Raw genomic sequence first — 16,289 nt, 5'->3', positions numbered from 1 at the left:
TAAACTACCTGTTTCAAGGGGTTTGTTTTTGTTTTTAATTTTACACAGGAAAAAAGAAAGTCTTATTTACAAAACAGGGTGGTTTTTTTGGTTTGTTTTTGTGAAGCCTTTTAACTCACTCACAGTAGAAATAGAGATGTCAGGAAAGGTGACTGGTACCACAAAGCCTGAAAAAAAAAATTCAGCACATGTGGGCAACTGCCAGTTCCTTACCAGGAGGAAGTGCTATAAGGGGCAGAGGCTGTGAAACAGGTGAACACTGAGGAACAAAAATCCCTAGTTCCATGTCTATTTAGGAGAACTTAGCATGGCTCATCCACCTCTTTTTCGAGTTTTTCCAGACCAAACAGACAAAAAACCAAAATCCTGAAACCAACAACATTATAGCAAAACCTTAAATACAAACCAAAACAAAAACTAGGCTTCTATGAGGTCGACTGGAGTTCAGAATGCTAAACTTTTGAGAGGAAGAAAGAAAACCATCAAAGCCAAGGAAAGCTCAGAGATTTAAAAGCAGCTATCTAGCCATGTCCAAACTTTGACCATTCTTGATGCTGCTGTTTCATTTTAAGATGTTCTGTTCCACTTACTATAAAACAAGTTTTTTTTTAATATGAAAAGTGTACTTCATATTCACATGAGTAACCTGGACAAATATATGATTTATCAAATGAAAACTGCTACAATTACGATGGCTAAGTCAGCAAGGGACAATTTATTCAAAAGTCTATAAATAATGACTTCTTTACACTTAACATCAAATTCACTTTTGTCAGTGAGTCTCTTAAAGCTTCTGTGATACCAGCAATTCCACTCTAATGAAACAAATTGTCTTTAGTAGGTGAAGTCTTTGCTTTTCAATTCCATATGCTTTTTTGGTGTTACAAAAGTTACAAAGGTAGGATGAGTTACAGTAAAACCCTTAGTAATCTTTTTCTCTTGTGTCTTGGTAAAACAAAAAATATAGATTTTCACATTTAATGTCTGAAGGATACATGAGTGATATAATGAAAAGCAAAAATTTGTATTTGGAGAGGTTCTTGTATTATGAAGTAAAAAAAATTCCAACTGGAAAAAAGTTTGTCTACACAAATGTATCATATATTCCCTGAATTTAATTATGTATCAAGCAACTAAGTTCAAAACCTGATAATTAAGTGTCCCATTCAGGAACCCACATTTCATGGAACTCTATATTCTTTTTTATAGTATTTATCACAACTCTAACTAAATAATTAAGTGTACAATTAATTTTTAAAATATCTACCTCTATATATACAAGCAGTGCCAGGAAGTTTGGCTGATTTGCTACTGTACTGTCAGAACTAAACTGTGCTTTTCATAGTAAGTGAGCAAACAATATTTAGTGAGTAAATTAGCGAGTCAACTCTTGGTTCAAAAAACAACAATATGGGGGCCTGGGTGGCTCAGTCAGTTAAGCATTTGACTCTTGATTTTGACTCGGGTCATGATCTCAGCATCATGAGACTGAGCCCCATGCTGGGCATGCACCCTGCTTAAGATCCTCTCTCTCCCTCTTTCCTTCTATCTCTCCCCCCACCCAAAAAAGAAAAGAAAAAACCAACAATATAAAAAGTACAGTACAGGGAATACAGTCAATAATAACTTTGGTGACAGTGAGAATTTCATAATGCATAGAATTTTTGAATCATTATGTTGTATACCTGAAACTAATATGTCAACTATACTTTGATTAAATAACATCAACATTCCCTCTATTATATATTGTATGTTAAACATAGGTAGTGGTAACTGAATGTTGCAAAAATAACTTATAAAATCTATTTGTTTCAAAAATAAAATTTATAATAATATGGAAATACGGTACATTTCTACTGTCACATCTAAAGCACTTGAAAAAACTATTATTACACAAGGCTAGTAGTCCAGACTAGGATTTTTTTATCACAAAACAAAATCATAACAGAAAAAAATTAAGTAAAAAATTTTATCTTACAACAATAAAGAGAGAAAGAGACTCATAAATGTGAGTGGCTGCCAAAGGGGGAGGAAGAGGAGGGATGGGTGAAATAGGTAAAGGGAATTAAGCAGTACAAACTCCCAGTTTTAAAATAAACAAGTCATGGGATGAAAAGCACAGCATAAGGAATATAGTCGATAATACTGTGATATACTTTTATTGTGATGAGCATTTTGTAATGTATAGAATTACTGAATCACTATGTTGCACACCTGAAGCTAAACTTCATATATTAACTGTACTTCAATTTTTAAAAAATGTTATATGGGGCAGCCCGGGTGGCTCAGCAGTTTAGTGCCACCTTCAGCACTGGGCCTGATCCTGGAGACCCGGGATCAAGTCCCACGTCAGGCTCCCTGCATGGAGTCTGCTTCTCCCTCTGCCTGTGTCTCTGCCTCTCTCTCTCTCTGTCATGAATAAATTTTTTTTAAAAAAAATGTTATGTCCTTCTCTCTCTCTCTCTCTCTCTCTCTCTGGTCTCTCATGAATAAATAAAATATTTTTTAAAAAATGTTATGTCTTGCTCTCAGCCTCAGCATATGACCCCAAGAAGATTTCTATCATCCTCCCTACAAGCTCCAAATAGCTATTTAAAAAAAAAAAAAAAAAAAAATCCAAAGCGTGTGGGTGGCTCAGTCAGTTAAGCATCTGCCTTCAGCATTGGTCATGATCCCAGGGTCCTAGGCTGGAGCCCCACTCTGGCTCCCTGCTCAGTGGGGAACCTGCTTCTCCCTCTCCCCCTGTGCTTGTGCTCTCTCGCTTTCTCTCAAATAAATAAAATCTTTAAAAATTATAAAAATTCAAGCAATATGAATGTACTATTTAAAGATCTAATACACTGAATTTTTTTTTGAAAAATTGGTATATCCTTTTAAAATGATTTGTTCCCAATATCTGAAAAATTATATACATCCTTTAAGGTCGAAGTTTGTCTCTGCAAATATATATATATATATATATATATATATATATATATATATATATATATATACATACACACACACTCAAACTGCAAGGGTTTTTTTTTTAATGCTGAAGAAAATGTTTAAAAAAAACAATTACTTCCATTAAAGTGAATGTTCATTTATCACTTAAGCTGATAAAAAAAGATGACCACATATGAATGTAAAACATTTAATTTTAGACTAATGTCAAAATTAGTTTTGGAAGAAAACTTCTTAAAAAAAAGGGGGGGGGAACTCCTGTCCACATGTATAGGCATACTGATGAGCAGTGTTAAGAGTCTGCTAAATTTGTAAAATCATTACTCTATTTGAAAAAAAGACTTATGTAAACTTACTAATAATTACAAATTAAATGCCTTTTTCTTGAAATGTCCCTGAAGTAGAGCTAGAGTGTTTAGAATGCAGGAAGAGATGTTAAACGTTAACTTCCATATTCCTTTTTTTTTTTTTAATTTATTTTTTATTGGTGTTCAATTTACTAACATACAGAATAACCCCCAGTGCCCGTCACCCATTCACTCCCACCCCCCGCCCTAACTTCCATATTCCTAAAGAAAAGTAATCCACTAGGTAAGTCAGATGTGAGGCAATTCCTAATGCCGCTAAACACTTTTTCTAAAATAAATCATCTAGAAGATTTCATAACTTCTACTGAAAAACCAGTTGGTTTTAGTTTATTAACCTTTATTTGTGTGTTCATTTTAGGTAAGATGAGTTTTTATTCCTCATATCAAATCCTTGGTTCTTTTTTTTCTTTTTAGGATTTTATTTATTTATTTGAAAGAGAGAGCACAAGCAGGAGGGAGGGGCAGAGGCGGAGAATCCTGCTGAGTAGGGTAAGTAGCTCAAGAGAGGCTCCATCCCAGGCCCCGAGATCAGACCTGAACCAAAGGCAGAAGTTTAACTGACTGAGCCACCCAGGTGCCCCAAATCCTTGGTTCTTAAAAGTATTACATAATTCTTTCATGTTTTATTCTGGAATTATAGGAAAAGGAAGGACTGTCTGAAGAAATCTTTTCTAGCCTCCCCTTAAGTACTCCCAAGTACAAAGGTCCTGAGAACTTCAAAAGGCAGTCATTTCAGCACTCAGCAGTTTTAACTGTTAACAATTCTTGTTGATGCTTGATCCTAGTCAACAAACTGCTGGACAAAACTGCTTCTTCAGAATAACCTGAACGATAAGCTCTCAGGTATAGGTTAAAAAACTTAAATAGATCAAGCAAGACTCAAAGACCATTGGTTACCAGGAAATATTGTCTAAAAATACATTTATGCCCCACCACACTCAAAAGGGTCAGAGTCAAACATGCAGCTATATGAAATACCACTGGATCGGGCAGCCCCAGTGGCTCAGCGGTTTAGCGCCGCCTTCAGCCCAGGGCCTGATCCTGGAGACCCGGGACTGAGTCCCATGTCAGGCTTCCTGCATGGAGCCTGCTTCTCCTTCTGCCTGTGTCTCTGCCTCTCTTTGTGTCTCTCGTGAATGAATAAATAAATAATCTAAAAAAAAAAAAAGGGGGATCCCTGGGTGGCGCAGCGGTTTAGCGCCTGCCTTTGGCCCAGGGCGTGATCCTGGAGACCCGGGATCGAATCCCAGGTCGGGCTCCCGGTGCATGGAGCCTGCTTCTCCCTCTGCCTGTGTCTCTGCCTCTCTCTTTCTCTCTCTCTCTGTGACTATCATAAATAAAAAAAAATTAAAAAAAAAATAAAAAAAATTAAAAAAAAGAAATACCACTGGATCATTTCTATTTCTAGGGGGTTCATGGAACATGTAAAACAAATACTTAAAGGAACAGTTTAATCTTAATGTTTGGTTTTATCTTATGGCTGGTTTAATATTTCATGTAATACTACTAAATACTAAGTATTAAATTTTATTTAATGTCCTAACTAGTAAATTTGCTAATAAATTCACTTGATCATTTTTGAAAACAACAATATCAGGTTTAAGCTATTAAAAGCCAGCACAAAATGAAATCAATGATTTGTCAAAGGCAATCATTCAATATTTGTGACTGCAGAAATGCTTTACAGGGGCACCTGGGTGGCTCAGTCGGTTGAGCATCCAACTCTTGGTTTTGGTTCAGGTCATGATCTCGGGGTTGTGATATCAAGCCCCACGCTGACTTTTACCTCAATGCAGAGTCTGCTTGAGATTCTTTTCCCTTCTTCTCCCTGCCTCTCTGTTCCTTGCCCAACTTGGGCACATGTGCTCTCTCTAAAACAAATAATCTTTAAAGAAAATAAAGAAATGCTTTTCAAATAACATCAAGGATCAAAACTAAGTAAAAATAAAATTTACCTTTTAAAAACTGCTGCTCAAAAGTTAAATTTATTACTGTGAAATAAGTATGGCATATCATTATAACAACAATATTAAAAATCATTAAAAAGTACATAAAACATTAAACAAACTAAAGTCCATGAATCTGGAGTGATATGAATAGATAAGTGAGTATAAAAGATTAAGGAGGAGGGCAGCCCCGGTGGTGCAGTGGTTTGGTGCCACTTGCAGCCCGGGGTGTGATCCTGGGGATCCGGGATCGAGTCCCACGTCTGGCTCCCTGCATGGAGCCTGCTTCTCCCTCTCCCGCTGTCTCTGCCTCTCTCTCTCTCTCTCTCTCTCTCTGTCTTTATGAATAAATAAATAAAATCTTTCAAAAAAAAAAAAGAAAGATTAAGGAGGAAAAAAAAGACTTTATAAAGGAACATTAGCTAATATGTGTAGAAAAAAATGAGAAAAATACGAAAATCACCATTTTGGTAACCTAGTTAGTGGATACTAAAACCATCAGGTAAAAGGTGAATAGAGGACAAGATGTTTATGTGGCACAGAAGTATTTCCCAATAGATTACTTAATAGTCACAAAGAAGAAATCTTATTTTTACAAGGCAGAGAGTCTGTGGTAAACTCAACACGATAATCAAACTCAGTATCATTACAGTGAGAACAACTTATGTTATGTGCTTCCTGATTTAAAGCAAAATAAAATTCACATTATTGATCTTTTAGGTGTTAATATTTTTTAACTGACTCTAATTTACAGTAAATATAATACCATGAAGAACAACTCCAGAATATGAAACTTGACTCCATCTATCAGAAGTCAAAGTCATCTCTGACATTGGTTACTGCTTCTTCTTAATTAGTCAGTCTAGACAGAAGTTTATCAACTTATTAATGATTTCTAAGAATCAGTACTTGGTTTCATGGATATTCTCCATTTTTGTTTTGTATTGTTTTCAGTATCACTGATTTCTACTTTTTTTTTTTTAAAAAAAGATTTATTTATTCATGAGAGACACAGAGACACAGGCAGAGGGAGAAGCAGGCTCCACGCAGAAAGCCCGATCCAGACTCTGGGATCACACTCTGAGCTGAAGGCAGACACCCAACCATTGAGCCACCCAGGCATCCCTACTCTTTTTATTTCTTATTCCTTCTACCTGCTTTCGTTTGAATTTCCTCTCATATGTCTAGTTTCTTAACCTTAGAATATCAGTTTGAGACTTATTTCCTTTCCTAATAGAAGCATTTAATGCTATAAATTTTCCACTACATACTGCTTTAGGTGAATCCTACAAATTTTGGTAATGCTGTGTCTTCAATTAATTCAATACATTCTAATTTCCTTTGAAATTTTTCTCTTTGACACATGGATAAAAATGCATCAATTTCTAAATATTTGGGGGATTTTCCAGATATCTATTATTAATTTCTAACTGAATGCTGTTAAAGACAATACTTTGTATGATTTCAATTATTTTAAATTTGTTAACATTTTATAGCCCAGAATATGATCTACCTTTGTAAATGTTCTATGTGCACTTGAAAACAGTATGTATTCTGCTGTTATGTTATGCCAAACAGGTCAAGTTGGCATAGTTCCAAGTTGTTGCACAGGTCTTCTACATCCATATTGATTTTCCAACCACTTGTTTCATCCATTACTGAGACAGCGATATACTGAAGATGACAACCATAACCGCTAACTGTGGATTTGTCCATTTCACCTTCCAGATCTACCAGTTCAGCTTCACATACCTCTATTGCTAGGAGCACACATTAGGATACATATATTCCTAAATACATACAATCCTAAATAAGATTATGTCTTCTTTGTGAATTGACTCATGAAATGTCTCTCTTTATCAAGGAACTATTCCTTGTTCTGAAGTCTACGAGGGCACCTGGGTGGCTCAGTAGTTGAATATCTGCCTTTGGTTCAGGTCGTGATCCTGGGGTCCTGGGATCAAGTCCTGCATCAGGCTCCCTGTAGGGAGCCTGCTTCTCCCTCTGCTTGTGTCTCTGCCTCTCAAAAGAAAGAAAAGAAAAAAAAGAGAAAAAGGAAAAGAAAGAAATCAGTCTACTTTATGTGATATTAATACAGACACTCCAGCCTTCTGCTTAGTGTTTGCTAGTATATCTTTTTTTCATCTTTTTACATTTTTTCCTAATCATAACTAGTAGTTGTAGCCAACAGTTATAGGTAGACCTCCTTGATCCTTCACTCCTGTAAATTCACTGTGAGGGAGTCACTCGCATTAGCTACTATGCTATCTAAATTTCCAATATTCATCTCAATGCGACCATAACTCTTGATTGAGACATGCCCAACCCCAGCCCTGAGGAAGCTCCCGTTCTTCTCAGGCTCCCCATACAAGCAAGCTAGTTCACTTGCTTCTGGTCCTACTCTGACCTTAACCAATGGGTTCCAGCACTGCAATGTAATATATTTTCCCTTATTCCCACCTTCTACTGCAATCACAAACTAAATGTGTCATTTCCTTGAGACACATTTCTTGACTTCTGCAGTCTCTTTTTCTTTAAACATTTAGGTAAAATTCAAATAACCATTTTCAAGTGAACAGTTAGGTGGCATTTAGGCCATTCAAAATGTTGTGCAGCTACCAATTCTACCTAGTTCTAAGAACATTTCCATCACTTCAAGTAAAACCTCTTACAGAGAAAGCAGCTTCTCATTCCTTTCCCACCTCAACCTTTTGGCAAACACAAATCTGCTGTCTCCATGGATTTATCTATTCTGGATGTTTCATATAATAGAGTCATGCGTTTTTGTGTCTGGCTTCTTTCACTTAAGATTTTGGAGGTTCATCCATAGTAAAGTACTTCAACCCTGTTTGTGGCTGAATAGTATTTCACTGTATGCATATACCACAATTTGTTTATCCATTCTTCCACTGATAGACTTTTGGGCTATGTCTACTTTTTTTGTAGATAATGTTGCTACAAATGTGTGTACACATACTTGTTTGAGTATCAGTTTTCCATTATTTTGGGTATATACACAGAAGTTGAATTTTAAGTCATATGGTAAGTCTGTTTAACTTTTTGAGGAACCGCTAATTTCCACCAGCAGTGTACAAGGATTCCAAGTTCTCTATCTCCTCGCCAACAATTGATTTTTTAAAATTATTATTATAGCTGTCCTAGTGTGAATTGGTACCTTGTTGCAATCTGCATTTCCCTAATGACTAATGCGTTGAGTTCTTTTCATATTCTTGTTTTCCACTTGTATATTCTCTTTGGAGAAAGGTGTAATCAAGTCCTTTCTTCATTTAAAAATTTTTTTGAGGCACAACTGACATATATTAGTTTTGGGTGTAAAATGTAAAGATTCAGTATTTGTATATATTGTGATGATCACCACATCAAGTGCTGGATGCTGTTAACATTTGTCACCATAAGGTCACAAATTTTTTGTAATGAGAACTTTTAAGATCTATTATCTTTTCAACATGCAACACAGTAACTATAGTCACCATGCTGTACATTAAATCCTCATGACTTATTTGTAACTAGGAATTTGTAACTTTTGACCCCTCTTCATCTGATTTCACCTCCCCCTCCCCATCTCTGGCAACCACCAAACTGTTCTCTATGAGCTTTTTTTTTTTTTTTTTTAAAGATTTCACATATAAATGAGATCACATGTTGTTTCTTTCTCTGATTTATTTCACTTAACACCCTCAAGGTCCATCCATGGTTGTTGCAAATGTCAAGATTTCATTCTTTTGTGGCTGAGTAGTATTTCTGTGTGTGTGTGTGTGTGTGTGGCATGTACACATGTGCATATGTACATGTGTGTACACAATCTTTATCCATTCATAAGACGCTTAGGTTGTTTCCAAGTCTTGATTACCATAAATAATACAGCAATCTTTTGCTCATTTTAAAATTGTGTTGTCTTTTTTTTAGTTTTAAAAGTTCTTTATATATTCTGGATGCTAAATTTCTATCAAATAGGTGATACAAGTATTTGCTACCATTCTGTAAGATGCCTTTTCATCTTCTGGATAATGTCCTTTGATGCCCAAAAGGTTTTAATTTTAATGAAGTCCAATTTACCTGTTTTCCTTTGTTGTTTATACTTTTGGTATGAAAAAACTCATATTCAAGAATCCATTGCCAAATTCAAGGTTATGATGATTTATTCATATGCATTCTAAGAATATTATATGGCTTTAAAACCATAAAAGTTATTTTAAAATGATAAAATCTCTTTTTAAATCCATTTTAAATTAAATTTTTATATGTTATGTGGTAGGGGTCCCAGTTCATTCTTTTTCATGAAGATATACAGTTTTCCCAGCACCATTTGTCAAAGAGATTATTCTTTCCTCATCAAATGGTCTTGGCACCCATGTTAAAAAATCAACTGGCCACAGATAACATGGGTTTATTTCTGGACTCTCAAAATTCCTAACCCATTGATCTATATGTCTATATTCATGACAGTATCATATTATTTTGAATACTCTAGCATTGTAGTAAGTTTTCAAATTGGGACATGTGAACCCTTCAATTCTGTTCTTCTAATATTGTTTTTAATATTTAGGGCTCCTTGCAATTCCATGTGAATTTCAGGATCAGCTTTCCCATTTTTGCAAAAGACAATTAGAGTTTTGTGGATAATACTGGATAGTGTTGATATCTTAACAATATTAAGTCTTCCAATTCTTAAGCATCAGACATCCTTCCATTTATTTGTCTTCTTTAATTTCTTTCATCAACAGATGAATAAACAATGATTCACAGTTTTCAGTACAAGTCTTTCATCTTCTTGGTTAGATTCAGTTCTAGGTACCACAATGAAATATCACCACCAATTAAGGGATGGCTATACTATAAAACAAAAAACAAAACCCAAAAACACAGAAAATAACAAGAATTGATGAGGAAGTAAAAAAATTTATTAGAACTCCTGTACATTGCTGGTGAGAATTAAAATGGTACAACCATTGTGGAAAACAGTTTAGTGGTTCCTCAAAAAGTTAAACAGAATTACCGTATGATCCAGTAACTCCACTTCTAGGTATATATGCCAAAGAATTAAAACAGGGATTCAAACAGATACTTGCATGTTAATGACCACAGTGGCATTATTCATAATAGCCAAAAGGCAAAAAACCAAAATGACCAAAGACGAACAAATGGATAATCAAAATATGGTATAACCATAAAGTATTATTCAACCACCATAAAAACTAAATTATTATACCCTGAAGATACCATGCTAAGTGAAATAAGCAAGACACAAAAGGACAAATATTCTAAGATTCCACTTATATGACTTATCTACAAGAGGCAAATTCATACAAGACAGAAAGGAGAGCAGAGATTATCAGGGGAAGGAGAAAGGGAAGACTATTTTTTAATAGATACAAAGCTTCTCTTTGGGATCATGAGAAAGTTCAAGAAATAAATGGTGGTTATTGTTCACAGCACTGTAAAATATATTTAGTGCCCCCGAACTGTGCACCTAAAAGGTTTTTCTCATTTTATCACAATAAAGAAAAAATTGCCAAAAAAGAAAAAAGTGAGTGTATATGCTAACTGAAAGAAGTCAGACACAAAATCCTCATACCTTATGATTCCATTTATATGAAATCCTAAAAAAAGGCAAAACTACAATGACAGAAAGCAGAACGGCTGCTAGAAGTGGAGAAATGAACTGCGAAGGGACATGACAGAAATTTGGGGGGTGAGAGACATACTCTATTTTGGTTGAGGTGATGTTATACAACTAGATGTATGTGTTAAAACACATCAAACTATACATTTAAATTGGATGAATTTTATTGCATGTGAATGTACTCAATTAAGTTCATTTAAATAGTCAAAGAGACTTCAGATGGTCTAGCCCTATGCAATCATTTATTTTTTAAAAGATTTTATTTATTTATTCATGAGAGACGCACGCAGAGAGAGAGAGGACAGACATAGGCAGAGGGAGAAGCAGGCTCCATGCAGGGAGCATGACGTGGGACTCAATCCCGGGTCCCCAGGATCAGGCCTTGGGCTGAAGGCGGCGCTAAACCGCTGAGCCACCTGGGCTGCCCTATGTAATCATTTTAGAGGGAAAAAAAAAACCTAAGTCCTTGAATATCAAAATCACACAATTTAGCAAAAACAATCTGACTAGAATTCAGTCCCATAAATGAAATCCAAAGCTCTTTATATCATATAAAATAATACTATTAGCAATAGAGGGGGATGGTGGTGGAAGAGTTACATTGGTAATTCAATACCTCCTCCTGGAATAGAGATTTGAAACCTTTTATTCTGAGTTCTGAAGAATTCATGAAGTTATACTGGAAGGCTGTAATCAAAACATGTAGCAACTGATGTCCACTACTTTCAAGCAACTACTCCATTTATCAAAATCCCAATGCATAAGATTTTGTATCCGTCTACCTTAAATACATTCTGGCCTCTGAAGCAATATCAAAAAAAGCTAATCATTCTTCTATAAGATCACCTCTCAAATACTTTTAAATGACTATATCTATGATGTTCTCATAAAGTCTTCTTTAGTGTAGTCTAAAAATATCCAGAGCTGCTACAGTCTTTCCTACATCTGGCCATAATACAGCATGAAAACAGTTCACATGAGTTTTGGTATTCAAACTAGAAACAACACTACAAATTTTCTGCAAGCTACTTAAAATTAAATTGGATCACTATACTTCTAGAAAGACTAATTCAGATTGGTGGGAGGAGAGGGTAAACCCATATTACATTATTGGCTAATTCCTGATTTCTTGTTAATTAAAAAAATTTCTAGGTCTTTGTTACATAAAGTATCACTAAGACATCTCTCTGAATATGAATCTTAAGGGCAAGGTTGAAGATTTATTTTGGTAAAATAACCTTTTATTTTAGTTTCTCATTTTAAATATACTTTAAATATATTTTAGAATCTTGATTCATTGTGTAACATATTAACTAAATTTCTGAAGTATTTTTTTTTAAGATTTTATTTATTTATTCATGAGAAACACAGGGAGAGAAAGAGGCAGAGACACAGCAGAGGGAGAAGCAGGCTCCATGCAGGGAGCCTAATGTAGGACTCGATTCCAGGTCTCCAGGATCACAACCCGGGCTGCAGGTGGTGCTAAACCGCTGCACGATCGGGGCTGTCCTGAAGTATTTCATATATAAAATTCTTTTTTTTTTTAAAGGTTTTATTTATGTGAGACACAGAGAGAGAGAAAGAGAGAGAGAGAAAGAGAGAGGCAGAGGGAGAAGCAGGCTCCCCGCAGAGAGCCCGACGTGGGACTCGATCCCCCGTCTTCAGGATCAGGCCCTGGGATGCAGGCGGCACTAAACCGCTGAGCCACCCAAGCTGCCCCTCATATATAAAATTCTTAAACATACCTTGCATATAAGGGTTTAATAACATTAAAATACTTGGAAGCATAGGTTTAAGAGACAAAACATATCTGACATCTCTTTGCTTCAAAATAGACAACCTCTTGATATGGTTAATTACCTATAAAACCACTTAAGTTTACTACTTTCATCTATATTTCTCTACCTTGACTAGAAAGATACCATGAGAGTACCTAACAACTTTTAAAGCTGCAATTATGGCACAGTTTTTGTTTATTGCAGAAACAAAGTCAGTTTGTTCTGACTTATACATAGTAAATTCCTTTTTAAGGAGTAAAAGTTATTTTTCTAACTGTTCACAAACCAGATGTTCTAGGAATTTTTAATGAAGCATCATCAAAGTCACTGATTCTCTTTTCAGATATCTAACCACTATTACTTAAAGAGCTATGTTTGACTCACCTCAAAGCCTTTAGTATCTCTTATTTTCTAAAATCCCTTAAAAATAATATTCCTGTATTCTGCAAATTAGTTTATTATCTAGAGATATGCACTTTGCTTTGAAGTTGGAAATTTAACCAAGGCTCTGTTACTTTCACCTGTTTTGTACATCACTGCTTTCTATGTTTGTTTTACATTTTATTCCAGTTTAGAAGAAAGTCTGCCAAGTGAGAAAAAAATATAAACAAAATCAAAGTAGAGATCTGCATTCTACTTGTTACATTTTAGCCCCATAATGTGAGACTATCTTGTCCTGGAAACAGCATAAAGATTCTTTTGTTATATTTTATTTTCAAAAGCTTCAGTTCATTCTGGCCAATTTTGCTTGCCCATTTTACTTTTTTCATTATAAACCAACATTTTTATTTTTATGTCCAAAGGTCTCAATACTTGAAAAACTATGCAAAAAACCCAGTAATTGATAATTCTAATGTATTAGCACTGTAGCTTATACTAAATGCAAAAATAATACTATCTTTCCCTATAACAAAATCACATTACACTGATAACTCAGCTCAACTTAATCCCCAATAGGATGTCCCCAATTCTTTTTTTCTATTCTTTATGCTCTGATATTGACATTTCATACAAAGGCAGAACAAAATATTTGCGTTCCCAATGTTTTAGTATTCTTTTACTCCTTTGTATTAATTTTTCTTAATACCTTCACTAAATAGAAAAAAATTGCTTGTCAATTTCTTCTTTTTGCTTTCAATTTTCTGATATTCATAGCCAGCTGATAGTTTCTTAATTTTACTGAATAAAAGTTTAAGTCCAACTTTGAAGTCATTCTATTTGCCTTCCAGACTTGTACAGAATTCTACATTTAGCATAACTCTTTCTGCCTATTCCTGTTACAATCCAACTCTTACCTGAGAGCAGAAAATGGAAACAAGAAGTAATATCTTTATAGAAATACATAGTTGGCCTTTTTAGCCCTCATATCCTTGCTCAATATCACACTAGTCTCAATTTGCCAATGGAAAATGATGTCTCAGTTGCAAAAGATAAAATCAGTAGCTATTTAGTAACCTAAATTACTTAACATAATTTTTTAAAAGTTCATTTTTTTCATTTTGAGACTTCTCTCTTCTTGAAAAAATGTAAGCATATATCTTAATCCATTATTTGATGTCTTGATGTAGGAAGTTAAGGCTGTAGTTTTTCACAAGACATAAATCCCCAAATTATCAAAACTTTGATGAGGTAATTACATATATTCTCCATGTTGGATAATATTTCATCTGCACAATTAACAAGAATTAGCTGGAGTTAAGACTCAAAAATTACCCATAGCAAAATACCAACATGAAACAGATTTCTAAAACGTAAAAAGCAGGTCTGACAAACATCATTTATTTTCTGTGACTTAAAATATAATGTAAGAAAAGATAACCTATTTCTAACAAAACTGTGTGGACAGAGAAAGAATGTTAGAATGAAGAGTCTTTAGACCACAGTAAGATCCCTCAGTATTATAGAACATAAAATTAAGAATTCAATTAAAGTAGAAAACAAAATTACTTAGAACAAGAGCACAGAAGTTGTGCTTTCCAAAAAAAAAAAAGTTTAAAGGAAAAGGGATGAGAAAGGTAAGAAAAAGCACTACCAGACTCCTTACCCATTGTTGTTGGTGCTGGAGCTTCCTGATGGTATTTTCAGCTTGCTCCAGTTTAGCACTGGCCTCATCACTCTGCTGTTTGATGGTGGCCAACTCCCGTTTTATGAGGTAGTTTTCCTCAGCCTCCTGGGCTCTTGTCACTTGTCCCTTAGGACATAATTTGTGTGTGTGTAAAGCAATTTAGGATAGATTCAAGAAAGACTACCTTTGTGAGGTTTAGTTATTTACTGTGACATGTTAAAAAAAAAAAATCACCTCAGAGAACAGAACAGCCTGAGTAATTATTAACCAGCAGCTCATTATTGCTCCAGCAAATTTGGGGGAACTAAATTTAAAAATTCATCTGATAATCTTAAGAACAATTCTCTCAGTCAATAAAAATTCAATTCATGCAATATTACTGAGTACATGCAGGACTAAAATTTTCAATGAATAGTAGTTAATTTTGCAGAATCCACTGATTGATATTTTGGAATAAGTATTTTTAAATAAAGTTAGCTTTAAAACGTGCATAAGGTGTTTAATAAACCAGGACAACACTGTTATCAAAAATTAAGTTTACACGCATATATACCAGCCCAAAAAATTATTTCTAGGAAAATGCATGTAAAATTGCATGCGTTAAAATGTGAATCTCTAGGTTTAGGACTTCCCTTAGAAGTAAAGTTAGAGAAAATGCTAAAAAACAAAAACAAAAAAACTATACCTGTATCAATCTATCTGCCAAGGAAGCACTTTCCTATAAAAGGAAAAATTCAGATAGAAATTTAAGAGAAAGAAATAAAATAAAGGTGCATAAAATTAGGAATAAGAAGAAACAAAGCATACCCAAATTCCATCTACTTTTCATTGTAATTAAATCCATGTTTAGGTTTGATTTTTAAAGCTTTTTTTTTTTAATTTTAATTTTTTACTTTTTACTGTGTCTGTTATTCTTAACCCTTAAGAAAAATATATCAAAATAAGCATAGACTACCAAAAATCATATGCTTCTAGAAGACCAAACACAAGAGGTTTTTTCATCGTTTGGGACAAGCAAATAGCTTCTTTTTAAAGCATACTTTTAACTCTTCATGTTTGGGAGTCAGCCATATTGTCAAACCACTTATAGGAAAAGGAGAAGGAATTTGAGTAAGCAATTCCACTTATAAAGTGTGACAGCAATTTGTATAACAGCAACTTCCAAAGAAGCAAAGCAAGGAAAATACGACAAATGAAATTAATGAGCTCACCGTAATAAACTAGCAATAACTCAGTAAGTAAACATTTTAGTTACAGAATTTAATGGATACCTAAGCATTTGTAGAATTCTAAGTGCTAAAGGACAGACCTAGGCCATGTAAGCCAGCAGAAAGGTACTTAATTTTCTAGAGGTAAAATCAAACTTAACACTTTCCTACAGCACCTTTATCTTTCTGACAGTTCAATGAAATGAAAACACTTTCTCTGTGAAAATATCTCATTCCAAAGATAAAAGACCACCTAAGAAGACAGATATTTGTAAACTGAGTATTTAATGGAAAAAACAGTATGCAATTAGAACTTAAAAACTAAATTAAGCTC

At 34.4% G+C, this 16,289-nt stretch overlaps 1 protein-coding gene across 14 annotated transcripts in view; it reads right to left on the bottom strand.

The window, feature by feature from the left end:
* EVI5 (ecotropic viral integration site 5) overlaps positions 1 to 16,289 on the bottom strand; it is a 194,722-nt gene that overhangs the window by 86,174 nt on the left and 92,259 nt on the right. For 12 of the 14 annotated variants that reach the window (XM_038541354.1, XM_038541348.1, XM_038541350.1 and 9 more), the window contains 2 exons: positions 15,433 to 15,465; positions 14,727 to 14,873 (listed from right to left, as the gene is read on the bottom strand). The exons of 1 other annotated variant lie outside the window; for it this stretch is intronic. In XM_038541354.1, coding sequence (XP_038397282.1) covers positions 14,727 to 14,873; positions 15,433 to 15,465 — 180 coding nt within the window. The remainder of the gene's footprint in view (positions 1 to 14,726; positions 14,874 to 15,432; positions 15,466 to 16,289) is intronic. One more of the 14 variants, XM_038541361.1, reaches the window with a different exon arrangement.

Source organism: Canis lupus, chromosome 6, assembly GCF_011100685.1.
Source record: "Canis lupus familiaris isolate Mischka breed German Shepherd chromosome 6, alternate assembly UU_Cfam_GSD_1.0, whole genome shotgun sequence".
NCBI classification, from domain to species: Eukaryota; Metazoa; Chordata; class Mammalia; order Carnivora; family Canidae; genus Canis; species Canis lupus.
The sequence above is the reverse complement of the archived record's forward strand: the minus strand, read 5'-3'. Positions and strand labels throughout refer to the sequence as shown.